Source organism: Pimephales promelas, chromosome 8, assembly GCF_988280905.1.
Source record: "Pimephales promelas chromosome 8, fPimPro1.hap1.1, whole genome shotgun sequence".
NCBI classification, from domain to species: domain Eukaryota; kingdom Metazoa; phylum Chordata; class Actinopteri; order Cypriniformes; family Leuciscidae; genus Pimephales; species Pimephales promelas.
This window is the reverse complement of record NC_142776.1, coordinates 6,262,533-6,289,928: the sequence shown is the minus strand read 5'-3', so window position 1 is coordinate 6,289,928 and position 27,396 is coordinate 6,262,533. Positions and strand designations below refer to the sequence as shown.

The window sequence follows — 27,396 nt, the reverse complement described above, 5'->3', positions numbered from 1 at the left end:
TTAATTAGTATTTCTAGGAACCGTCCTGTTTTTCCGGCGAACTGCGTGAATTTGCAGTTTTTCTCGCAAATAAACAAAACAAAACAACAAAACAAGTCTTTAGAATTTAGAAACATTGCGTTAGGCTCATAGACTCACCCTTTAAGAGATTTAAAGTTAGTTCATGTTTTTAAAAGTTGTCAGTGCTAGGACTATTGAGTATTATACGACCAATTTGTCTGTTTCTTTAGTATTTTACAATTAAACCCAAGGTAACTAAAAGTGTGATTTCTTGATGTGCCAAGCATCGGCGATTTTCAGGGAAGGAGCGTTTATGTTTCATTGGCTAACACGACTGTCTATCATTTTTTCCTCCCCTCTCATTGGTGGATTCAGCCCTCACACACTCTCCTTGGAAAAAACGAAACCCATCGTACTGTTAGAATGTGTTGTCGTCTGCCATACACGCCTCTACTGTAGAGCAGCGGAATTACTGATGGACAATTCCTCACAAGATTAGGCAACGGCGATACAATTCCTTTTCAGATTTAAGTGACTGCCACAACTCCGCATTATTTATTTGCAATGGAGCCAGAGGAGAAAACCCCAGAATCCAAATATGGTAAGACGTTTTGATATTTTGGGGTTCCTCCTTCAGAAAGTGGTAGGGATGGTACTCTGAGGGAAACAATGACTAATACATGGGGCGTGGGTGGGTCTCTGGCATTTTGATGAAGAATACTGGTAGCCTAATGCAGACTTGCTCACTGGTGGTAGACTAGTTAAATCATGAAGCACTCCATTAAAGCAGTGCGAGAGAGAGAGAGAGAGGACACAATTGTAACGTTACGGATGTGAGCAAGAAAACAATAGGCGTGTGTTGTTGAAACACATGGCACACGCAATTACTCTCAGGTCAATAATTACTGCGTACATCATATCGTTGATTTATGCGCACTAATAAGTAAATGTAAGAATCGCCACTCTAGGCTACCATTGCGTTACTACACACCCATTATAAATAGTCATTTCATTCTGTCTTTTAAATGTTTGTAGAAGCATTTTCAGTGGCAGTTTGCTTCAAAATAAGCCATAAAATAACGTTACCAAGGTTTGTAAAAACGAGTGTGTGTTTGTCAAGTAAATCAAAACATTTGTTCAAATTTAGAAAAAGCTAACATTTTACTCTAAAACGAATACAAAAATAATTTTATTAACCATAATTCTCGCTTTAACTGTGATATTTATATTAAGACTATTACTATAATGCAACCACATGTAGAACCATGACTTTCCTTTACCATACTAAACAAGACGATTTATTTTACAGAAACAACAGGTAGCCTATTTACTATAAAAAGGTTGGAGGCTGACCCCATTTCAGAGACTATTATAGTAAATTAGTTTATATTTAATTTTAATTTTAAATATGATGATGGCAACTAGTTCCCCCCCCCCCCCCCCAAAAAATAGCTACTGTAGTTTGTATACCATTTTATGACCCCTTATGTGAAAGACAAGGTATTGACCAAGGCCAGACTCAAACCCTGTGTGTCTCATAAGCACCATAGTTCTAGATGTCAAAAAGTCAATTTTAGTGGGTAAAATAACAAATGACTGTCCTATTTTTCGTTCTGACATCTGAAGTACTGAAGTAATTTCCACCAACCGATACAATGCGTAATACCTGAGCCAATTCTTAGCTTCAGTGTGTGCTGTTCAACCCAAGATGATTCTAGCTTAATGACACTGAAGGTGTGGGAATTGATATCATGGGTCAGAAAATGAGCTGAACCTACCTGAATATATTCTGCTACTAAACGTTGGTCTGATTCTCAACTCTTCTCTTTAGAAAATGGTTAAGGATAATAATACTCCTTGATTACATCATCTTAAAGAGCTACTTTAAAAAAAGTCACTCACAGCCTGATGACACAATACAACATGTCTAAACTAGACTCAGCTTAAGATTCAGACTTCCTAAAATAAAGGCTCCTCAAAGAACCTTTAAAACCCATGCAACCTTTTCATTGTAAAAAAAAAGGTTCTTTAGATTATTACATTGTCCTTCACACTAAAACAGTGGTTGTTTTAAGAACTGTTCTTCTGTGGCACAAAAATGCTTCTTCTGTGGCATTGCTGTGAAACCTGCTTGTTGGAACCGTTAGTTTTTATTTTAGATTTCCTGAGACTTTCTGGAGCCTTCTCATTCCTGAACTTTAGTTGAAGAGTTTTCAAGTTCTGCTTTTGAGAACGAGTCGTAACGTGATTTTCAGGAGTCTGGGCAGGAGTGATGTAGACTCACACACTCAAATGACTTGTTGTCATCTGTCTAGTTTGCATTGTGGTCTTTTAACCAGATGAACACCAGAGGTCTTTATAGTCAGCTTCTGACTAAGGCTATGGGGAGTGCTTCCTTATTATGCCTGTAAGTCTCTAAGGTTTGCTCGAGAATGACAATGATGCGTTTCTCTCCAGTTGCCTAGCAATCCCATAACATCCTAGCAATGCCCTTATAACTACAAAGGCATCTCAAATATCCGTGCCCCTTATTGTGTTTGGAGATCACGTGACTTTGCGGGTGGAAAAGGTCAGTTTGAAACAGGGGCCAAAGTGTGTGATTAGAATCAAGCCGTAGGTTGCCTTCTGGCCATATGTCTGATCAGATCAAGCTGGAACAGAATGCAAAATCTGGAAGAGAGAGACAGAGCAAATTGATAATGCAGAAACATGCCTTTCCACATAAACAACAGCTGTGCACTACAGATTGCCTTTATGAAAATAGCTCCCTCTTTTTGGAGCAAAATGTCAATTTGATCGGTTGATTTGTAATTTGAGGCTGTTGATCATTGCTTTTAACTGCACAGCTCTCAGGATCATTGTAAATCCATGTAACCTGGATTTTCTTGGACTGAACACGTGTACACATTAGGGCTGGGTAATAAATATCGATTTCTCGATATTAATCGATTCTCATTTTTACAAACCGATATCGATTCTTAAATCTCAAGAATCGATTATCATCCTGTTTCATTTGAATGAATGGATCATTGCTGCGCGCATCCAAAAAATCGCAATAATCTATGTCCTTTGTTACTATTGATATGAAACAGTCTCAATTTTCAAATTACGTCCATTTTCTTTAGAAATTCAAAAACATAAATAGCGTTTTGGCGCTCTGGCGTGAGATCGCTCTGGCGCAGCTCAAGAGAAGCAGCAGCGCTGATCTCTCTTCCGGCTTAATAATACCAGTCACAGCACGAAATAAACATGAATGAGCATCTGAAAGTGTGTTAAAGATAGAGTACAACTTATCGAAATCCGGATCAGGTCACATTGATTCGCTCAATCAGCGTTTCAACCGGGGAAAGACGTCAGTTAAACAGCTTGTAATCAATGTATCGTCATATTTACCTCAGAAAACCCACATAAACTCGTTAGTCCACACTCGTTAGTGTTCTTCAATATTTAATGCATATTTGAATAAATCTTGCAAGTTTTTATGACAGCCACCATTTAAATGTTTATATTTCATATAATCTTCTTATTATAAAAATAAATAAAAGTGTAATTTAAGTGTTTGTATAGCTACAAAACAGTTCATTATTACCTTCATATTAGGCTAATGAAGCCTATTGGCTACAACTAGACTCACATAGTTTACAGCATTTAAGAGATTTGATTCCCTTGAGAAAAATTGCCATTTATTGTTACTGATATCCAAAATAATCGATATTGAATCGAATCGAAATCGAATCGAATTGCAAGCTTGTGAATCGAAATCGAATCGAATGGTGAAATTTGTCTCAATACCCAGCCCTAGGACACATTGTAAACAACATTGTCAAAATGACATTGAAATAAACAAACAATGGTGCCACCATTAAATCTTCTTTATGTCACAATCACCCAGAAATAACCTTGATTTGTAGAACTTGGATTCAGTTTGAAAGAATTGAAGGAAATGCATTCATTTTAAGAAGAACAATAAAAACAACATTTTATGCATGATATGTAAATATACCACACATTTTCCGTCAAGGAAGTGCGTTTTGTTAGTAAAACAGTCAAGACGTATTACTGAGGATGACTAGTTTCCTGTTTCAAGAGGTAGGAAGTGGTGTACAGACTGTGGACGATAACAAACGTTAAAACTAAATATACTGAAAAGGCAATCTGATGGGAAAGGGTTCACATTATGGAAAGCAAGGTTTGGCTTTTACCATTTTCTTTCAGTAATGCATTTTCAGAGCATTGAGAAGATGTGCTTTATTTGCTTCACATTTAGCTGAATTTATGTCTCTGAAGTACCAAACTAACATTGATCAGTCTCTATATTAGAGATTCATTTGGTTTAAAGACAACTGCTTAAAGGTGCTGTGTTTATTTTTTATTTTATTTTTTATTTTTTTTGACTGTACTAAAGCATAAAAAAAACACAATATGTTTTCGGTGATTTAGGAAACATGCTAAGTTCATATTTGTTTCTCTGAAAAACAATGCTATAGCCAGTTCTATTTAGAAATGTGCATTTAGAAAGTTTTGGACTGTGTGATTCTGCCCACTGCCATTTTTACCATTTTTTGACACCACGGGTTGCCAGTTGATGGAAAACATTGCGTATTGCACCCATGGAAGCCAGCAAATGAACTGGGTCATCAAGGACATCTTAAAGGGTTAGTTCACCCAAAAATGAAAATTCTGTTTTTAGACTTCGATTCATCTTTGGACCACAAATTAAGAAATTTTTTTATGAAATCTGAGTGCTGTCTCACTCCTACATAGGCTTGAGGGTGAGTAAACTTTAAGGAAATGAATAGTTAACATGAGGGTGAGTAATTACTGACAGGATTTGCATTTTTGGGTGAACTATCGTGATAACTTAAAGGGATACTCCACTTTTTTTTGGAAATAAGCTCATTTTACCACTCCCCCAGAGTTAAACAGTTGGGTTTTACCGTTTTCAAATCCATTTAGCCGCTTTTCTGATATTTAGAAGAATATCAGTAACCAGACAGTTTCTGGTCTCATTGACTTCCATAGTAGGAAAAAAATATACTATGTAATGGAAGTCAATGAGACCAGAAACTTTCTGGTTACTGATATTCTTCTAAATATCAAAAAATTGGTAACTAGGGGAGTGGTAAAATGAGCCTATTTTCAAAAAAAAGTGGAGTATCCCTTTAAAAAGCCTCGTCGGCATCCATCTAAAAAGTTTAATGACCAAAGTAAACAACATGTACATTATCTCATAAACTTACAGCGTTACACTCGTCACATTCCATTGACAGTTGTGTTTGTTCCTGTTGCGTGTCCTCATTTTGGCAATCCACATGAGGAGAAGGGGGCGAGGGAAACCACTTACTCCAGTATTCTGAATTTGGACTTCTGCATGCATTCAACCACTTCCTGCCAGTATTACATACTGCACCTATAACTTTGAATAGTGTGAATAATACACAAATAGATTTCTTAAAGTAGTATGGGGCATGATAAGAGCTTCGTTGAGAGATGTGGGTCAGTGTGATTGTAGCTGTTGAAAGCTTGGGTCATTAGGGAGCTGTTTGTGGATAGCTAAGTGCGTCTGGGTCACTGATGATTGCTCTAAATGGGTGGCACCTCAATAAAATAAACTGTCAATAGTGCACACACACACATAGACAAAACAAACGCTTGTCACGAGACAAGGCCTACATTGGTTACTAGTGTAGTGTAGCCTCATGGGCGTTAAGGGCGGCAGCAAAATTGTAGACAGCCAAATGACCAATAACATAAAATCATCAGTTATAAACAAAGAGTTAATACTAATTGAAACTAAGGAAACTCAAACATACACAAAAATGTACAGTGTGGCCACAAAAAATACAGTTCAAAAGGAAGATTTTTGTTTTTGTTGAAAGAAATGAATGTTTTTACTTTTACCAATTTAAAGCGTCACTCCACCTCTGGAAAGATGAACGTGCATTTAAAATGGGTATTTTATGTAGAAGAAATGTGAAATTATTTTTGAATTTGGAGCTTTTTAGACTGAGAAAAGCCAGAAAATGTATGATGTAATGTATGTGGATGAAAGACAACAACTCCCAGAATGCACTTGCTTCACTGCCCTAGGAGGCCACGCCTACCGGTAACAGAGCGCAGTAGTTAAACAACAAGTCTGGGCTACTAGTGAGTCTCCGTGATGAGTCTGCCTGAAAATGTGTTTCGAGATCGCCCAAAATGTTCGGGATTCGACTTTTGCGTTCTACAGTTGCCATTCATCATGTTTACTGTGGCGAGCAGGACGAGTGAGGGCCGTGTGGAGAACGGCACAAGGCCGGTGGCGTGATACCTGTGAGACGTAAGTTACTGGTCTCGTATTTCTCACGGAGGAGCGGGAATTTTCTTGGCAATGTTAAAACGCACATCAATCGATCACTTGTTTAGCATTCATGTAAACACTACGTTTAGATTCACCAATCAGAATGAATTCAGTTAGATTGAAACAAAAGCTGTGCATGTAAACAATGAATGGCGACTGCAGAAAGCAAAAACTGAATCCCGGACATTGACGGCCGGACATGTCCGGGAAAAAGAGGACGGTAACCCTTACTACTCGGCTTTCTCCACAGAACAAGAGCCTGCTAGTTTAGCTTCCAAAAAAGATGTGTAATCCCAATCCTCCATAATGCATACGTCTGCGTATTCGGTGTCTCTGATGAAATCAAACGCTCTGGCACTGATCTGTTATTGGTCTGTTAGTGCATTAGGCCCAACCCCCTATGGGCAGGTTTGAAAGTTGTGTGGGAACTAGTGCTTGTAGTCTTTACAGAAATCCCTCCTCTTACGCCCGTTTCACACATACTCCGTTTGCAGTGCGTATGCGGTGAGTGTTGCGGTGCGTATCTGGTACAGGAGTCGCACGCGCTAAAGTGCTTTCACATATGCTGCGTTTGCAGTGCGTGAGCTGTACCACAAACACTCGCTATTTTTATTTCAAAATCAGAAGTTTATGCAGCAATAGCGTGACCAGTGACCAACTGTAAATTAGTTAATTAATATAGCCTATATTTATTTTTCTAAAACAGAAGAGACATTATTTTTTAATCATTATTTCATTCATTATTTTTTAAACCAACCTGTCATAATAAAACATGTTGAGTATCCTCTGAGAAGGCTATCTGAATTTGTGTCTTAATACAGCAATTTTCTATCCACATAGCCTATTTTAATTGTATTGAAATTAATAAGGCATCTTTGAGTAAACTTCGAGTATCATTTGTTTTCTGGGCCATGTGTCCTGGTTTTTGGTAATCAAAATATGTTCACCATATGCAGCAACTTTTATTAAAATAAAAGTTTTGCCATGGCTTTGCGATTCTCTTTTACAAACTTGAATGGATGCATGATCGTTTAAACACGATTTAAACAACGAACTATATACTTATATACAGTAGATGTCTTAAAGTAAAAATATGAAACAATTAAATACCTTTATGGAGAGATTACTACATTTTATTGAATTAAATGCATTTATGGTGAAACTACTACATTTCGAGGTCAATCTGAGTTCATTTTGACCACGAACCGTGCGCTGTCACTTTATTTCTGCGTTTGCAGCACAGCAGAAATAGACTCGGTACGGAAACGATCTCTGCACTGCTGTATACGCACCGCAACTGGAACGGATCGACGGACTGCATCCGTGCAGTATGAAAGCTCTAACCTGTTAACATGGGTACGGAAAAAAATACGGACCGCATACGGACTGCAAATGGAGTATGTGTGAAACGGGCGTTACACTTCCTCCTACAATGACGTAAAATAACGATATTTGCGTCAGTGTAGGAGGAAGTGAGAAAGGTAAATAGTGGATTTCTCTCTTCTCAGGGGAAAATGAGAGAGTGTTGCATGACCATTCAATAGTATGACTGGGTTTCTAACATGGAAAGCTTAATACAAATGGGTGGAGTGTCCCTTTAAGAACTCAATTAAATTGATCAAAAGTTACAGTAACGACTTATAAGGTTACAAAAGATTCTGTTTCGAATTAATGTTGTTCTTTTTTAACTTTTTTTATATATCAAAGAATCCTGAATCAATTTTATTCATCAATGATAAAAAATAAGAAACGTTATTTTGAGTTTTGTTTATTGTTATTGTATAGCACAGTGCAGAGCAGACAGGAAGCGAAGTGGGAAAGAGAAAGGAAATTGCCACCAATTACCACCAAGTCATGATTCAAACTTGTGTTGCTCGAATCGCAACTGCACTACACGTCTTGAGTATGTAGTATTTGCATCCACATAAAAAATGTTTCTTGAGCGGCAAATCGACGTATAAAATAATTTCTGAAGGGCATGTTACTCTGAAGACGGTAATGATGCTGATTTTTTTTTTACTTCTTTTAAATGGTAGTGTGCTTGAACACATACATTCATGCACTAAATGCATTATATAACAAAAAATTCCCTGCAAATCAAAAACTTTCACAAAAATATATTTGTTATAATGTTATATACTGTTTAGGAGACAAAAGATGTTTACACACTTTTAGAATAATTTAAAAAGCACCTGCAATATTTTTGAGCTTTTATTTGTTTGTCCCTTGTTGATCTGTTACAGTAACATATACAGTACAACATATACAACATGATACAGTAACATTCATTCATTTTTAAGTATTCAAATATTAGAGGGACATTTAATAAAATACTTTTGCGACCACATATAAGCAAATAATTAGAAATCCAAGAAAGGAAAAATATAAATAAATAAATGGTAAATAAATTGAATTGTTCGGAGCAGCCATTCCATGGAGTTATGCTGTGTGCACTGCAAAACATTTACTTGAGCTTCTGCTACAGGATGCACTTCTGTCCGGCCAACTTGCTTCCCTAAATAGACTCTGTAGCTTTGCAATTCACACTTGGCTGAGTTTAGTGAAAGTGAGGCATTGCACACATGACTGAAGACATCACATTTACATGCCAAATATCCAGAAATATGCCTGATAATTCTTCATTCTTGCTAACGCTCGTCTCATGTTGGATGTGATAGATGTAAATACTTTGAAACATACCAGTTACAAAAGGTGCAGGTTAAATAAACATACACTTTTACCCAGTTTATTATACAGTAGTTACTGAACAGAACCAGCCATATCCACAGTGTTTCACCTTAGACAATAGAAACGAATATTTTTTGTACTGAGGTAACCTTTCATTGATCAGTGGAAGTGATCCATTAGACTTTGACACTCACTAACAGGGAGGACTTTAAAAAAATAGTGTTAGGGTTAGATAGGTCATCCCGAAATGAAATTTGCTACTTGATTCGGTATGCTAGCACAGCTTCCTCATTAAAACAGGAGCCAAACCGGATGGTTATCCATTTGGCTGCAACACCTTTAAAGGAGTAGCCTAGTTCACTCAAAAAGAAAAATTCTGTCATTAATTAAAAGAATTACTCGCCCTCAGGGTGAGAAATACGTAGTGTAAACAGTGTAGCACTTCTGGGTTCTACGTCAGAGCATAGGCTCACTATTTGGCCAACGCTGGTCATGTGTGTGATAACCCAGGAGCTAGCCAATAATGAGCTAGCCTTTTTATCATTCAAATTTGTCTGGGTGGCTAATAACACATTTTTTCTGTGGTGTGACAAACTCAGAACACATTAATTTTGACTTTACAGGGACTTTAAGGTTGAACCCTTGTAGTTACTAGGGCTGGGTATCGATTCACATTTCGATTCGATTTCGATTCACAAGCTCTCAGTTCGATTCGATTTCGATTCTCGATTCAATTTTCGATTTCGATTCCTGATTTGATTCTCGATTCGACTATAATGAAGATGTAATACAAATCCTATATTTATAAAAAAAGAACAGTGGACATAAGTTTACTAGTGGTTAATTAATACAAGGAAATTAAGAGCCATAAACCTGTATATAAAACTCTTTTTATTTTAGGTACACTAAATGCATACAAAGAATAAACAGGATTTTGATGCAATATGCAAAAAAAGTCAGAACAGTCGCACAGCTTGATCAAACAGTATCATGTTATTTTATGTTTAAGATAGATAAAGATAAATAAATATATAAATATTTAGACTTTTTTTATTTACATTGATCTTACCTAAATGGTAATGTAATTTTTTGTTTATTTTTGTTTTAAGAGTTTATGAATGGAAGCTTGATTTCAATCTTTGAATTAAATTGAAAAAAGTAGCACAAATAAATACAATAGAATAAAGACACAAATTAAGAGACATTTTGGGGTAGTTTTTTTGGGTATGTCAGAAATACTACAGAAACTGAATAAAGTAATCCAATGTAAAATAACACTGGATAGACTTTTTAGTCCAGACTGAATTAAATACAAAGGCTATTAATTCTGATTGCTTACAATTAATACTATATTCTGTTGTTATGACAACAGAATTAATGACTGACACAAATGGCTGCGTTCACTTTAAGAACTAGTGTGCGAATCCATTACTGTTTCATTAACTTTCTGTCACACACGTTTAATGCTAATTTAAGACATTACCGACTGTCTTTAGGAGGTTACTCACCAAGACCAGAGTTTTGACATAATGTTGCGTGTTTTAACTGTTAAAGCGATATAATCCAGGGATAAAACTTTTGTTTCTGGCGAGCTGTTTGTGAGGCAGATTTAGGCTGTAACGTTACTGTGCACGCAGTGAAAGACATCTCTGAGAGTGCGCGATCACGGGATGGTTTAACATTGCTTGTAAAACTCAAAAAGACGTGAAAATGATAAACGTTAGTTACGATCATAGGTTACGATGCAATGCTGGCCCGATTGTTAAGTGAATATTCCGTCATGTCCCGACTCCTAAACGCGTGTGTGTATCGACAGCTGCAGCGCTTGGCGCTTGCCTAGTGCAGAGAGACGAGAAGATGCAGCACCGCGTCCGCGAGCCCTTTATATGGAAAAAATCGATTCCGGCCGTTGAGAATCGATTTTGAATCGAACACATTTTAAAAAACGATTAATCGAAAAATCGATTTTTTTGCCCAGCCCTAGTAGTTACATGGACTATTTTAACAATGTTTTTACTACATTTATGGGCCTTGAAAGTTGCAATGACATTGCTGTCAATGGAGGGACAGAAAGCTCTCAGATTTCATAAAAAATATCTTTATTTGTATTCTGAAGGTGAACAAAGGTCTTACTTGTTGATAGAATTTTTATTTTTGGGTGAACTAACCCTTTAAGTGTTGGGAGGCAGAAAGAGAAAATACATGGGCACACTAGGCCTGGGTGGTAAGACTATATTATACTACTAATACAGTAGAAATGTGTTGGTAGAGATTGCAATACTTTTTATCAACCTTATTTTGCAGTGGCAAAGTGAGCTATGTTCTGTGAATGTAAGATGTAAGAAATACCAGTTTGCAATATGAAGCAGCATAAAATAACTGGAAGCAGTGACAAATCACCATTCCCGCACTTATGTTAAAAATAAGGTGGTTACCAATATACAGTATTTGGGCTATTATCTGTGGGCAGGACTGCTTTACAATATCACTAAAGAGTGGGGGTGTAACGATACCCTCATGTCACGATTCGATACATATCACAATACTGACCTCACAATACGATATTATCGCGATACTCCCAAGATTACAATGCTAAATTTGATATTACATTGTAGGTTTAAATGAATAGGCTTGGACTTGGTGCTTGTAACACAAGGACAATGGTGACACCACAATAACAATATTCATGAGTTATTTTAGATGAATATGCTTGCACGCTTTCACTAACTAGATATATTTAAAATAATGTTTGCCACTTTTTACTGGTAACATCAGACATTTGGCAGTTTCAGGAGCCACACATATTCCCCCCATTACATTATTATACATTATAATCAACATTTATATATAATAGTTTAATGTAGTACTTACACTAAAATTTGAATTTTTTCTCACGGAGTAATTTTTATTTTGGGGGGGATACATTTATTTTCATGATACATATTGTCACTAAGTATCCACGATACGTATTGTTGCATTTTTGTATTGCGATATATTGTGGCACGATATATTGTTACACCCCTACTAAAGAGAATATATGCAGTAACTAAAGAATGTAAATTGTCTACTAAAATGATTAGTTTACCCCAAAATATTTACACCCCAAGCTGTTCAAAACCTGTAAAAGTTTCTTTTCTTTCTTCAGGACTCCAATAAGAGTTTATAGTTTTTGGTCACACTTTAGTTTAGGGTCCAATTCTCAATATTAACTAACTGTTACCTACGACTTTTACCTCAATAAACTCCTCATTTCTGCTTATTAATAGTTAGAAAATGTAGTTGTTAAATTGATCATTTAGAATAATGTATTAATATGTGCTCTATAAGTACTAATAAACAGCCAATATCCTTGGAATATGCATGCTAATAAGCAACTACTAAATAGTATATATAAATATACTATTAAGTATATATATATATATATATATATATATATATATATATATTCATGGACATGCCTACAAATGAAATTTCTTTTGGGAATAAATACACAATTTCAATGTCTTCCCAGGTGAGGCGAGGAAATTTGACCCCACATTTAAAGGCCCGATTTATAACAGGTGAGACAACCTTTTTTTTTATTAAACCTTAAACCTTTTTTAACTTGTATTTATTTATGTTTATGGGATTTATGTAATCTAATAACCTTCAAGATAAGTGCTGTAGCAGTGAATGTGTTTACTTTTCTTGGTGAACAGGGGCTGCACAGACATTATCTGTTGCATACTGTTCATCTTAGCCTTGCTGGGATACTTTGCAGTTGGCATTCTGGGTAAGATTCAGCCTATTAATTTTCATATTTCAATTCACAATGCCACTATGTGTAGATGGGCGGAAAGTATTAAACCTTGTCAATGTCTTAGTACAATTTACTTGTCTTACCACACTGACAGTGCTGTGTGTTTTGTTATAGCATGGACTCAAGGTGACCCTCGGAAGGTGATTTACCCCACAGACAGTAAGGGCCAGTTTTGTGGGCAGGTCGGCACCGAACTTGAGTGAGTAAAGCTGTCTTTTTGAAAACGTACCTAGACATGTTTCATGTTGTGTTGGCCTACACAAAAGACTTTTAATGCAGTTCTGAGGCTTTTAAAGCCATTAAGAAATCTACAATAGCGTCCACACCAGCGGATTATATAGTTCTGTGTATTCTAAGCGTGAACGGCAGTTTTGTCATCTGCCCCTTTAAATGTTGGAGCTGGATGATGGATTGTAATTGGCCTGTCATTGGCCTTCTCTGTGCCGTTATAATTATAGTTGTGGTGTGGACTCTTACATTTAGAATGATTTTTAGAACGATTTCTCTATTGTTATAGTTATAGTTATTTTCCTTGGTGTGAGTGGGCCTTTACTCAGATGTATCTCAGACATGCACGTTTATTTTGTTCTTATCATAATCTGTCTGAATAATCAGGAAAAAGCCCCTGCTGTTCTACTTCAACATCCTGAAGTGTGCAAGTCCTCTTGTCCTGCTTGAGTTTCAATGTCCTACCACTCAGGTTTGGCACTGTTTCAAATAAACTTCTTTTTGCAGTACCATATGTATCTATTCTAGTATCAACGTTTTTGTTCATTTGACAGATCTGTGTGGAGAAATGTCCAGATAAATTCATGACTTTAGTGAAGGCTTTGAAAAAAAATGATGATCGGGAATACTACAAGCAATTCTGCAAGGAAGGAGTTGACATGAACAGGGTAAGTAAATAATATATCATGAAAACATACAATTTTGTTATACTGCCCCCCAATTTTAGTACAGTGGTTTAGGGTTTAGGTTAGCAATCCTAAAATAAACAGTTTATACACTGGTTTAGGTTACTACATGAAATTATTTATTGAACCTGTTGACAAAATATTTTTAAATATTAAAAAGTGCATATGTGTTCATGCGTATCATATTTGCTACATCAGGTTTTTATGACTAATATAGTAGAATATAGTGAGAATATTTGAGCTCAGACAAAAACAATTTTAACCATTTTATTCAGAGGCCCAAAGTGAGCAAAAATATACAATTGTATGCAGTCGCTGACATTTACATGGTCAAAAAGTAAGATTAAATTCTAATATCTTCTAATGTTAATCAGCGAGTCTTTCAAACCTGTGGAGCCGACTACATACATAAAATGCATATATATATATATATATATATACACATACACATAAATATCAGTTGTCACTCTATATCTCACAATAATATGTCTTAGTAAGATGGTATTTAATTTCTTAGTTATATTGTGGGGGCAAAACATAAAATGCTAGGCAGTACAGTCATTATTGAAATATGTACAAATAAACGTTCCTCAAAATCCTGATGTCATATTTGATATTCCCATTTTAACCAGAAGTTGTTTTAGTAAACCCAAGTTCTTTAGGGAACCCAAAATGGTCCTTCTATCACTGCAAAAACATCGTTTTGGACCTTTTATTTGTAGTAAGTGTAGTAAAAATGTCTTCTCTTTTATAGAAAGCTCCTGAAATCCTGAAGGATGGCTTGTGTCCTTCAATACTCACTCCTAGCAAGAATTGTAAGCCTTTTCCAAATATGCTTGTTAAATCACATAAAGTAGTTAAAATTTGCCCAAATTGAACCTAGGCTGTTTTGTTAATCTACTCGAGTCAATCTTTTGTGTAAAAGCATAATTAGAATGGAAATGCCACTTTTAAGATTGACTGTATTTCCGTGTTTGGTCAAATTGCGTTTTGAATGGGAGTGCATGAGGCATTTCTATGATAGCATCAAAATCGCTATTTTTAAAACACTAAGAAGGCTCGATGCAACATAAAACTGTGCTTTAAGTATCACCAGGGGCTCTACACATGAACATGATCTTTGACTACATTGTTTATGTACACAAAGTTTACTAAAAGGAAAGGTTTTGAACAACTCACTGTAGCTGTTGTTCTTCCCAACCGCCAACATTTTTTCAGTCAAAAATAGTAATAATCGTTTCATTATTATATGAGGATCCTTTTTCAAATACAAGGTCAATATTGATTTTCACCAATGACAAAACAACAAATTATCCTTGAATTTAAATAGAACTGAGGTTTAGGAGCTTTACATCTTTACTCTCATCCCTATTACGTTGCATTCGGAGATCGACTATTTTTGACTGACAAAATGCCGGCGACCGGAAACACCAACTGATAAAGCGAGTCGAACAAAACATTTCTTTTTAGTACACTTTGTGTACACTAACAATGTCAATGCTCAAGTTCATGTGTAGAGCCCCTGGTGATACTCTGAGCACAGTTTTATGTCGCGACGAGCCTTGTTTTATAAAAAGCGATTTTGATGCTATCATAGAAGTGCCCCATGCACTCCCATTCATAAGGCTATTTAACACGAAAATACTGTAAATCTTAAAAGTGGCGTTTCCATCCATTGTAAATTAACAAAAGAAGCCTAGGTTCAATTTTGGCAAGAGTTACCCTACTCTGATTTTAGTTAGGTTGTTTGCACTTAACAACAGATCTGCACTGTGTCAGTAAACTGGCTTAAAATTATGACCGTCACCCTCTGTTTCAGTCACACGGAGATGCTTGCCCGCTCTAGAGACCTTGAAAGGTGGTGTAGTTGTGGTTGGCAACCAAACTACGTACATGGATGATAAAGGAGAAAATATAAATGCAACAGATCTCCTTGAAGCCTCAAAGTTAGTGATATTATGTATTTGTTTGTGTTAATATTCATTTGTTGAATATAATATATTATTGTGTAGAAATATTTGAATAATATTTCAATATTCTAATGTGAATCATATTGAACATTAAATCATTTTGATTAATATTACCATTTTTTGCAGGAAATCTAATGTAGTGGTTGAGGCCCGGGCAGTAGCCATGAGGATCTTTGAGGACTATACTCAGTCCTGGCACTGGATCCTACTGTAAGCGCTTTTTTTATTTTTCTATCTGCATCAGGCTAAATAACAGCCAGTGTTCAGTTATGGCAGTCAGATTTAGTGTTGGTGAGCCCCAGTGATTTTTAGATGAATTACAGGAGCATTGATTAAATCTTTATGCGGTCCTTTTCAGTGGCTTGGTGATCGCCATGCTGGTCAGTCTGATCTTTCTTCTCCTCTTGCGTTGTCTGGCTGGAGTCATGATCTGGGTTATGATCATCATGGTCATCATTGTTATTGGATACGGTAAGGGCTGTTGTGTTGTGTAGACCTCTCAAATAACATTACGTGCCCAGTGCATGTTTATCCTATAGTTACCAAACACTTCAGCAGTGTTTAACTTTAACACAAAATCAATAGAAAATAAAATACACACAAAAATATATATTTTTAGGGTCATTACGATTTTATGTAACACTTTAATTGAAGGGGTGTGCATAAGACTGACATGGCACCTTTATAATCATGACACGACACATGTCATAAATATGAAGGAGGGTTATGCATGTTTATGAAAAATGTTATTAAGTGTCATTTGCTCAATTATGATATTTTTTTATGCAAATATGACATAGTGAGATGTCTTTGTTATGACAACTTGACATTACTAAGACAACACAACCTGTCACCAGTTTATTAAATAGCCTTCATAACTGTGTCTTGAATATGTTTCTTGACCTCAACTACAGTGGTACACATTGAACTTGTTAATTAAAATGTTAAAATAGCTTCATGACAGCCAATGTCAAAACCAACCACATGACAGTTTAATGTAATGTTAACCCATAAAGCGAAGTGGTTTCTTAAGTTTGATCAATAATCTGCTTTGTCATGTTTATGACAGGTTGTGTTGTCTTAGTAATGTCAAGTTGTCATAACAAAGACACTGACAGGTTATGATGTATTGGTTTATGTCAAGATGTTATAAACACATCTCAAACAATGTCATATTTGCATTAAAAATGTCATAATTGAGCAAATGACACTTAATGACAGTTGTCATAAACATGCACGGAATCTCCTTCATATTTATGACGTGTCTTGTCATGATTATGAAGGTGTCAGTCTTATGCACACCCCTTCAAGTAAAGTGTTATCAGATTTTCTTGCTGTGTGACATTAAGGACAATTTCCCCCTAAATTCCTACCATTGTAATGCGCCTGGACATTTACTTTTTTTGCAAATCTCATTTACCCCTTTTCCACCAAAAAAAGAACTGGTTCGGAACTGGTGCTGGTTCAAAGTTGGTTCGGAGTTGGTTCAACTTGCGAACCGCTTCAGAACCTATTTGTTTTTCCACTGACTAGAGCGCCCAGGGAACGACGCCGTTACGTCACTGTGTACGTCGCCATACGTCTTAGCTAGAAACGCTTGCAAATACAACATTACTTTCGGATTATCTCTAACTCGTATACCAAGAAAGCTTTAAAACAATTGAAACGTGTAAGTCTTTTAATCTTTTCGTTTGATATGTAATTTTTTCTGATGAGTTTTGTACCCCTGTAATTGTGTCTTTTTTTCTTTCCATTTATTTGTTCTATATTGTGACTTTTCTTCTTTGCTTATAATGTCTTCAATAAAAAAATTACAAAAATAGAAACGCTTGCGTTAACTTCAAGCATAACAATTACAAAGGCGGACTCCATCGTGTTTCTGCAAATGTTTCTCCTGATTTGCGATCCTCTATTATGGTCAGAAAAGATGTTTAGAACACATCTAAACCCGCCCCAGACCCCGACGTAAGCATGACGCGGTAAAAGAACGGTTCTAGTCCAGCAAAGAGTTGGTGCTGCTTTGGAACCAGTTCTCCGGGCCGAGAACCGGTTCTTTGGCTGTCGAAACACAAAGAACTGGTTCGCGCGCACTGCAGGCACCGGCTCCGAACCGGCTCTCAAAATGCTTTGGTGGAAAAGGGGCTATTATCATCTTTGATGATTTTCATTATTGTAGCAAAGTCATATTTGACTGAATTACATAAAAAAATATTGTGTTCATCGCATTTATGTTTTTTTCCCCTCTCCTGGCTCTCTGCAGGTGTTTTCCATTGTTACATGCAGTACGCCAGTCTGAAAGGAGAGGCTGGTTCTGATGTCACTATCAAGGATCTGGGTCTACAGACGGACTTCTCTGTGTACTTGCAGATTCGGCAGACCTGGCTTGCCTTCAGTGAGTGTTTACATCATTATGTCAGTAAAGTGCAAAGCAAAAATCAATACAACTACCATTAAAACGTTTGGGGTTGGTAGGATTTTAATGTTTTTGGGGAAAAAAATGCAGTAAAATTTTCTGAATATATGAAATAACAAAAATGTAATTTATTCCTTTCAGCATCATTACTCCAATCTTCAGTGTCACATGATCTTTCGGGAAACATTCTAAAGGAACATTTGTTTTATCAATATTGAAAACAGTTGTGCTGCTTAATATTTTTGTGGAAACTGTGATATACACATATTTTTCAGGATTATTTGATGAATACAAAGTTCAAAAGACCAGAATTTATTTGGAATATAAGTCTTTTGTAACATAAATGCATTCACTTTATCACTTTCATGCATCCTTGCTAAAATAGTCTTTTTAAAAAATTGCACTGACCCCAAAGTTTTAAACAGTAGTATTAGTAAACCAACTGTATATGTACACATTTAATTTCCATTACATTCTACTGCGTCCTGACCTCCTTTGTCACCACACAGTAATTATCCTGTGTATTGTGGAAGTGGTCATCATCCTCCTCCTCATCTTCCTCAGGAAGAGGATCCTCATTGCTATTGCTCTCATCAAAGAGGCCAGCAAGTCAGTCTACCTTCTTACTGTAGAGCAAACTGTGTTTTCAGATGTGTTGCTGGCGTTGTTTGGTTTCATATTCCATATTATTGCTTTCTTTGGGTACTTTAACAACATTAGTAGTTAAACAGCAGCGTTTTTCGCAGCGTGATGGATTAACTGAGGCTTAAAGTCATGAAATAATAATTAGGTTAACTGGGAGTGTTGGACAGGAAGTTCTAATAATCTCATCTATTTTTCAGGGCCATCGGTCATGTGATGTCATCATTGTTCTACCCGCTGCTGACTTTTGCCCTATTGACTTTGGTCATCTCATACTGGGCCATCACCGCCGTGTATCCTAAAGAAAATAATTACAAATAGACAAAGGCATTACTGATTTCAATTGTGCACTGTTTTTTAAACACCGTTATTACCCCAAACACTTGAATGTTGGGAAAAAAAGGGAATTTTAGAAATAAGTAGTTTCTCCTTAACTGTTATTTAGGTTTTTGTCCACTTCCAATGAGCCAATATACAAGGTCTTCAATACAACCGAATGTCCTTTTTCCAGATACACCTGCGACCCTAAGGTTAGTGCATTATTATTTTTATTTGTCAGATCTTTACATGAAAGTAGTCATGTTGGCTATTTGACATTTGTCACATAAATGAACAGTGTATGATTTGTGGAGGGGGAAAGGAGTGTAATAAATAAATAGTTTTATTGAATAATTATGAATTAAATTGATCCAAAGTGCCATTTATAATGCTACAAAATATTTAAAATACTTTCTATTCATCAAAGAAAAACATTTATTGTGGTTTCAACAAAAAAAAAATGTTAAACAGCACAGAGCACAAACGTTTTTAGCATTGGTTATAATAATAAGAAAAAATGTTCCTTGTGCACCGAATCAGCATATTAGAATGAGTTTTGAAGGATCATGTGACACAAAGACTGGAGTAATGATGCTTTGCATCACAGAAATACATTTCAGATGGAAAACAGCTCTTTTCAACTGTTTTTAGCAGTTGTTTTAGCATATTTTGTGGCGCAAAACTTGATAAAATATTTAATAAAACATTTAATAAAGTTGCATTGATTTGATTTCTCCTCAGACTTTCAACAGCTCAAATGTCACGACCGAATGTCCTGATGCGGAGTGTCTGTTTGCGTTTTATGGAGGAGAGACGATATACCACAAGTACCTAATTCTATTCCAGTTCTACAATTTATTCCTCTTCTTTTGGTGTGTCAACTTCGTGACAGCATTGGGCCAGGTCACACTGGCAGGGGCCTTTGCCTCCTATTACTGGGCATTCAAAAAGCCTGATGACATACCAGCTTTCCCTGTCTTCAACTCTTTGGGACGGGCCCTCAGGTGTGTGGCTAGACGAATTTTCAGTTGATTTTCAAAAATTTAGCAAAAATCCCTCTTTGAATTTTTAATACAGTGACTTTTTTTCATGTAATACATAGAATTTTTGTATGCTCTTTATCGGTCACTTATTTTGCAGGTATCACACTGGTTCTCTGGCATTTGGTTCCCTCATTCTTGCCATCGTTCAGGTCATCAGGGTCATATTGGAGTATATGGATCAGAAGTTGAAAGGTCTCGTTGGTTCAAAGCTCTCTATATGAAGAGTTCAGATGCAAAAGCCTCTAAGTGCTATTTGAAATTTTCATCTAGAATGATCATTTTTATCAAGCTTGTATATTTAAGTTCAGTGATTTCACTTAAATGGCAATGATAATTACCTATTAATTGTTATTTAAGTGAAATTACTGAACTTAAATATACAAGTTTGATAAAAATCATCATTAAAGAAGAAAATGTCAAATGGCATTTAGAGGCTTTTGCATCTGAACTCTTCATATGTTTTCAATATTTTGCTTCAGTATGTGCCTTCAGAAACTATTCAGATTCCTTCACTTTTATTACAATGTTTGCATTATGAGCAATACCCCGCCAATCAATTTAACAAAATAGTCAGAAAATATTTCAAATTAAAAATGGCACCTTTTACTTGCCCTCATTTGATCTTAACCAATATTATTTTCTTCCTTTGTACAAAAAAGAAGATGTTTTAAAGATTACGTAATGAACAAATTTATGCTGCTACGAATTACAACTGACTATCCAATAAAAATGCAATATTGAAGAAAGTAACATGGTGCTAAAACTACTCACCTTAAAGGGATAGTTCACTTTGAAATTTATTTTTTGGTATGTTTTAGCTTACCTCAAGGGCATCCAAGATGTAGCTGTCTTCATTTCCACGGTAGTTTCTATTTTGATATTTTTAGGTTCATGTCTATGGTCACCACCTCAAAGAGCATGCACAGAGAAGTCCAAATTAAACATGATTTAATGACTCATAAATATAAGTACACATTGATGACCTAAGACACGAAACGAGCAGTTTGTGTGAGAAAACGAACAGTATATTTTCGTTTCAGTATGTTTTTACCTCTTGTAACCACAACCACGTCCAAGTGATATGAGGGCGCGGGTGCTTTGTGGCTGTGGTAACGAGGTAAAAACGATATAAATACTGTTTGTTTTCTCACACAAACCACTCGTTTCATGTCTTAGGCCATCAATATGTACTTACATTTACGAGTCATTAAATCATGTTTAATTTGGACTTCTCTGTGCATGCTCTTTGAGGTGGTGACCATAGACCTCCATTATATGACTGACAGACAACAACGTTTTAACCTAAAAATATCAAAATTGAAACTACTGCGGAAACAAAGACACCTACGTCTTGGATTCCCTTGAGGTAAGCTAAAACATACCAAAAATTAATTTCAAAGTGAACTATCCCTTTAATCTCCATTTGTAAGATTGGCATGCCAAGTTGGCCTCTTTTTCCTAGCCATGACCGCATCACATTCTTCTCTTTCGCTTCCTCCTATTTGTTCAGTGCACATAAAATAGCACAATTGCTAAAATGCGATTCATCTTGCTCTATTTATTTGCCACTAACAAATGCTGATGACGTTTTATTCTTCTACACTAACTTGCGTCATAACCTATGATTCAATAGCCGTCATCATTGTATATTCTGCATACATGTCGTACCCAAGTTTACTAGATCCATGTCGTACAGTGTGATTGTTATGATTTGTTCGAGCTATGGTCTCATGCCTGGCACACACTAGGAAACTAGGTCAACTTTCAATGACAGGACAAAACACAATGAAACTAAACCAAAACAGAGCATACACATTACTCTTGGCAACCAGTCTGGTCAATTTATGGTTTTGTTGTTTGAAAAAGAGCAACATGAAAAATCTATTTTAATAAAGGCTGACACTTTTTCAAATGCAACATGAAAAATCTATTTTAATAAAGGCTGACACATTTTCATTTTTGATTAAACTATTTCTTAAAAATGCTATAAGCAAAATCCATAAGAAAAACTATCAAAAACTTGATTCTATCCATCTTTTGGCAAATATAATATGCTGACTGACAGGCAAAAACAAGTCTGCAATAGATTTGTATCAAATAAATAAGTGTGGGAAATGATTATGAGCACTGTGGAATACTTTTTCCATTATATTCTGTCTGATATATGCCTTTAATTCGCATATAACGTGTGTTTATGTGATTTACTTCCTTCAGGTGCCCAGAACAAGTGTGCAAAATTCTTGCTCAGTTGCCTAAAGTGCTGCTTTTGGTGTCTGGAGAAATTCATCAAGTTCCTGAACAGAAATGCCTATATCATGGTATTCTTTCTCTCCTTTGTGCAATATTTTTGGCTAGGGAACATCAGTAGTGCATGTTTAGTGTTATAACACAATTGCTGAAACCAAAGCAGAGTTATTTTGAGGCATTTTGTCTTTTCAGGTGGCAATATATGGCAAAAATTTCTGTACATCTGCCAAGGATGCATTCTTCCTCCTGATGAGGAACATTGTCCGGTGAGTGTTATTTAAATTGAAATCTGGAGGTTTTGTGGGAATAAACAGATGAAACAGCGCAGAGTTGAATCTCTTTACTTGACTTGTTTTCTAGTGTGGTAGTTCTTGACAAAGTGACAGACTTCCTCTTATTTTTGGGCAAACTCCTTATCGTTGGAATTGTGGGTGAGTGATTTGCTCACAGACTGACAGATGTCATGTGAATTCAGAGGTTATTTGGTTGGAACTGACTTCTCATATTCCAATTTACCAATATAACACAGCGTGCTGTTTGTTCTCTTCTCAGGAATTTGTTCATTCTTCTTCTTCACGGGCAAGTTTAAGGTAGCGGAGGACATCGCTCCATCCCTTAATTATTACTGGGTGCCTATATTGGTAAGTGATCTTGAGTTGAAATCAATACCAGATTGTCCATTGCAATATAGGGTGATTCTTCAACTATGGTGCTCTTTGAGCTAGACAGTTTCAGAAAATAAAAACATTTCTACAAACAGTTTTTTAGTATCAGTTGGTTTCTCAATCTGTCTAGAAACCTTCCCTTAAGTTGGGTGCGATGATTTGTATTGAATAATATATATATATATATATATATATATATATTGGCATTTTTATCTGACAGCCCAAGGAAACACCCAAGTTCTCTTATTTACCAACAATATTGTAGCAATAATAAATAATACAATATTTCTTACTACCTTAACTTAATTAATTGTATGTTTTTTGTTTTTACGTTAACATTTTAGTATTATAGCCCAAAATAATTTGCTGTTTAGCACAAACAATGTCATTTCCACCACAATGAACAACGTGGTGGAAATGACTGTGGTGGAAATGACATTTCCCCCCTTTTCCTCTAAAATATCATGCTATGTTAGCCTGTTAATATTAGTTTTACAGTTAGCATTAAATATACACAAATTACACATTATTAAATTAATTTTAGCCAGTTATTTTTACGTTCATGTGAAATATGTGCCGTTTGGAAATGACGGCCAATAAACATATTCTCAGTTTTAGTCATATCTACCTTGATTTTTCTTCTTTTCGATTCCCCCTAAAGAGGTGACCCTTTCACCCAGTCATGTGTTCATTGTGGAGTTTCTATTGCTATGGTTACTAAGTATTCAAACCTAAAACAATGATCCCTATTTTGTACAGTGTGGCGGAAATGACAGTGAACCCAAGGGACAAGGGTTCTACTTATGAAAAATGTAAGAAAATGTGAATAAATATTGCAATATATAATATGTATAATTGAAATAGACATTATTTTATAATTTGTACTTAAAATCTACATTATTTAAATATTTAATTTAGAATTAAGCACAAAAGTCTGGCTTAGGGACAGGGGGAAAACAGTAAAAGTCATGCATAAGAGGCCTCATATTATATAATAAAAAGAATAATTAAATGAGCCATGATATATTTTTTATAAATTCCCGTTTGGGTGAAGTAAGTCTGACAAAAACAAAAAAGAATAAATGTTTTTTTAGATTTTATTATTTCATCCAGGGACAAGAAAAGTACCATCGTTAAAAGAATCACCCAATACCAGAATTGAATATTTCCAGACTGTGTTTTAATTACATCTCCCCTCATTTACAGACTGTGGTGTTTGGCTCGTATCTGATTGCTCATGGCTTTTTTAGCGTGTATGCCATGTGTGTGGACACACTCTTCCTGTGTTTCTGTAAGTTATTTATTTCACGAGATAATTCATAATGAACAAATCTAACAAGTTGTCAATGTTTTGGCTGCGTAACAGAACAACGGTTCTGATAAATAGCAGCTGTTGTGTTCTGCACTCTTTCCTTTCTTTTAACTGTTGTTCTTTCCTACAGTGCAATATAGAGCAACAGTGAACACCCACCAGAATCCCATTCATTTTCTCTATAATCACTTTTTGATGGTCTTTAATCAAAATAACTCCGCCTCCCTCTTGTAACGACATCTCTTCTCTTCTCTGATGATGCGTTTAATGGCGTGAGGGCAGGACAACCTGTCACTCACGCGAGATCGACCAATAGCGAACAACAACCATCCAAAGTCAAACAATTCTCGATGGACAAAATCAAGTTCTGATGTTATTTTCTTGTTCGAGAAGCTGTTTCACTCGGATATACACCTAAAAGACTATCGTTAAAAAAAAATTATTTATGAGGGAATGAACAATGCATACCATGAAGCATTGTAAAAGTCACAAGTGATTCAGAAAATAGAGAGACCCAATGTTGTCATACACAATGCTTTATAGGAGTGGGCAATTACTTCTCAGCATTTTTGTAATTCTTATTTATGAAATTGGCTATTAAACACATTTTTTGGAAATTTAAATCACAATTTGTTGCTTCACAACCTCAGAGCTCTCGGTTTCTCTTTGTGTATGGAGAAAATGACTGGGACTTTTACTTCCGGTACCCACTGTTGACATATCTGCATATCACAATGCTTACAGCGGCTTTTGGCTTGCTTTATCTCTAACCATTTCCTTTCTTTCTCTCTGTTTTTCTCTCTCCCACATGATTTTGTCCAATCATGTGTCCTTGTGCTCCTTTCCGCTACGTGCACTCTCAAAACACTAACATTTAAACATATCATCACACACAAACACAAACTCAAGGCGAAGACCTGGAGAGAAACGACGGTTCTTCGGACAAGCCGTTCTTCATGTCCCCTGAGCTGCACCAGATTTTGTCTAAAGAAAAAAGCGCAGAGGAGACAGACCATGCCGAGATACCAGCCATACACGTCCAAGCCGAAGAGGAGATCCCGCTGCAGGAGAATGGAGAGGTGCAGCTCAAAGAGCAGGTGGTTCTTAAGCAGGAGCAAGAAGAAGAGACGCCACTGAATCAAGAGACGCACATTGAAGAGCCTCCCCAAGAAACGCATCCTCCAGAGGCACCCGTCGCCGCCGAGGAGAAACCCGAAGAGCAGGTTGCAACACAAGAGCCTGATCCTCCACAAGTGATCCCACAGCAAAATGGACCCCAAGAGTTGGACGGTGACGACAAGGAGGAGCAGGTGGCCCAACCTCAAGCAGAACCACCACAGGCCGAGAACTTACAAGAACCAGAGGAACCGAAGCCTCAAGAAAACGGACCTCAAGAGAGCGAGACCCTGCTCACCCCTCAGGAGTAGTAGTGCAAGGAGTCTCATTGAAGGTTGGGTTTCAAAGAAGCCAACTAATTTGGGAACTAGTGCACTTTGGTGGCTTTAGCAAGCCATTAGTACACAAATGAAAGTACCTCCTTCGTTTGAGTCACAATGTTTACTTTGAGAACCGTGTCTTAATTAATAATCACTGGTCATAATGGACGGCATGACACAAATAGGACAGAATCAGTCTTTTACTCAACGTATGAGCTGATTGAACGGATAACTTTTGATTACGTGGACCTAAACCCCATTAGATATGCCTACATAGCACTTGTAGAATGTGACTGTGTTTGTGATTTATGTAGAACGTTTTAATATAAGGACATGTAAAAGTGTAATGTAGGTGCTCGACTTGTGCCTAATTATTGTTACTCATCAATGTCTTAATCATTTTGAAGAACGCAAAAAAGATTTTGCAGTATCGCTATGTTTACAGCAACAACTACAAAAACAAAACAAAAAAAACATCCGTTTACAGTCATACCAGCCAAGACCAAAATGTCGTTTTGTAAGAATTTGTGGAAATGTATCTAAAAAATGTGAAATTGAAATGGTGCAGTGTAACAGGACATGAAAAAGCACCGGAAGTAAGTGAACTTAAAAAACAAAACAATCAAAGAAAAAAAAAAGTGTATTGCCCTATATTTTGGTCTGCTCTGGTAATTGTATCGACAGATTGCAACCTTTTCGATGCCTGATATTTGTCGCTGTTTGCCGCTCTATTGCCTCTTTTTCTACCTCTGTGCTTCAATTTTCTCAATCTTTGCATGTTGTTAATGTGATCCCAGTGCTTTAATAAACTGAACTCTCTTTGTTGAGATCTCAAGCCTTTCTTTGCTCTCAATGTGACTTCTATTGTTAGCGTTTATACTGTTTGGCAAATGTTTCATGTTAAGATCATGCTTGTTTGTCTCAACCTAAATTGTTCCAACAGTGGAGGATCTTGAACGCAATGATGGCACAGTGGACAGACCATACTTCATGCCAGAGAGTCTGCTGTCCATCCTCAAGAAGTCCAACGAGGGGCTGAAAACAGTGGATTAGGACAAGACAAAAAGAATTTTTGTAGGGAGAGAAAAATAGAGAGACCATTTGCCATTTGCACTGACTTCATGGCTCAACTCAGGCACCAGTAAATGATGCCACGTCATTACAGCCAAAAGTGTTACAAATCTATTCATTTCGTTTTTGCTACAGATTATTGTGTATTTTTGTTGCCATTTGTATATACAGTATTGTGCTGTGTAGACTATTAACTATAACTTTTTGAATATCTAATTATGTGTTCAGACGACAGTGTTTGTGTTTAAAAGTGTGATATTTCGTTACAATAATGATAACCATTGGCTACAGCTATCTGATGTTTAAATATATATATATATATATATATATATGCATGCATACATACATACATATATATATTGTATAATGGAAGCCACTCGTTTTATCAAAATAAAAGTTTTCTGCAGTGTTTTTCAATGCGTCCATATTACGTTGCCCTTTTTCAGTTTGTACTTGTTTGTTTCGGGGTGTAAATATTAAGTCATCATGTGATGTGATGCTGTTGAGAAATGAATTAGCTCATGCACGTAATGTCAGA

At 36.2% G+C, this 27,396-nt stretch overlaps 1 protein-coding gene across 4 annotated transcripts; it reads left to right on the top strand.

The window, feature by feature from the left end:
- The first annotated feature begins 413 nt into the window (after positions 1 to 413).
- Positions 414 to 27,285, top strand: slc44a2 (solute carrier family 44 member 2 (CTL2 blood group)). Of its 4 annotated transcripts, none has more exons than XM_039663820.2 (22): positions 414 to 601; positions 12,540 to 12,588; positions 12,727 to 12,800; positions 12,942 to 13,026; positions 13,443 to 13,527; positions 13,610 to 13,723; positions 14,496 to 14,556; positions 15,561 to 15,687; positions 15,838 to 15,921; positions 16,070 to 16,182; positions 17,972 to 18,103; positions 18,634 to 18,733; positions 18,967 to 19,059; positions 19,212 to 19,296; positions 19,826 to 20,088; positions 20,225 to 20,319; positions 22,342 to 22,445; positions 22,567 to 22,640; positions 22,735 to 22,805; positions 22,927 to 23,015; positions 24,246 to 24,330; positions 26,731 to 27,285. In XM_039663820.2, exons 1-22 carry the CDS (start codon positions 565 to 567, stop codon positions 26,838 to 26,840), a joined length of 2,130 nt encoding a protein of 709 aa, XP_039519754.1. In that variant the 5' UTR covers positions 414 to 564; the 3' UTR covers positions 26,841 to 27,285. The 4 variants fall into 4 exon arrangements, with proteins under 4 accessions (XP_039519754.1, XP_039519752.1, XP_039519753.1 ...); XM_039663818.2 differs by lacking the exon at positions 26,731 to 27,285 and adding an exon at positions 25,261 to 26,295; XM_039663819.2 differs by lacking the exons at positions 414 to 601; positions 26,731 to 27,285 and adding exons at positions 4,073 to 4,189; positions 25,261 to 26,295.
- The last annotated feature ends 111 nt before the right edge of the window (positions 27,286 to 27,396 follow it).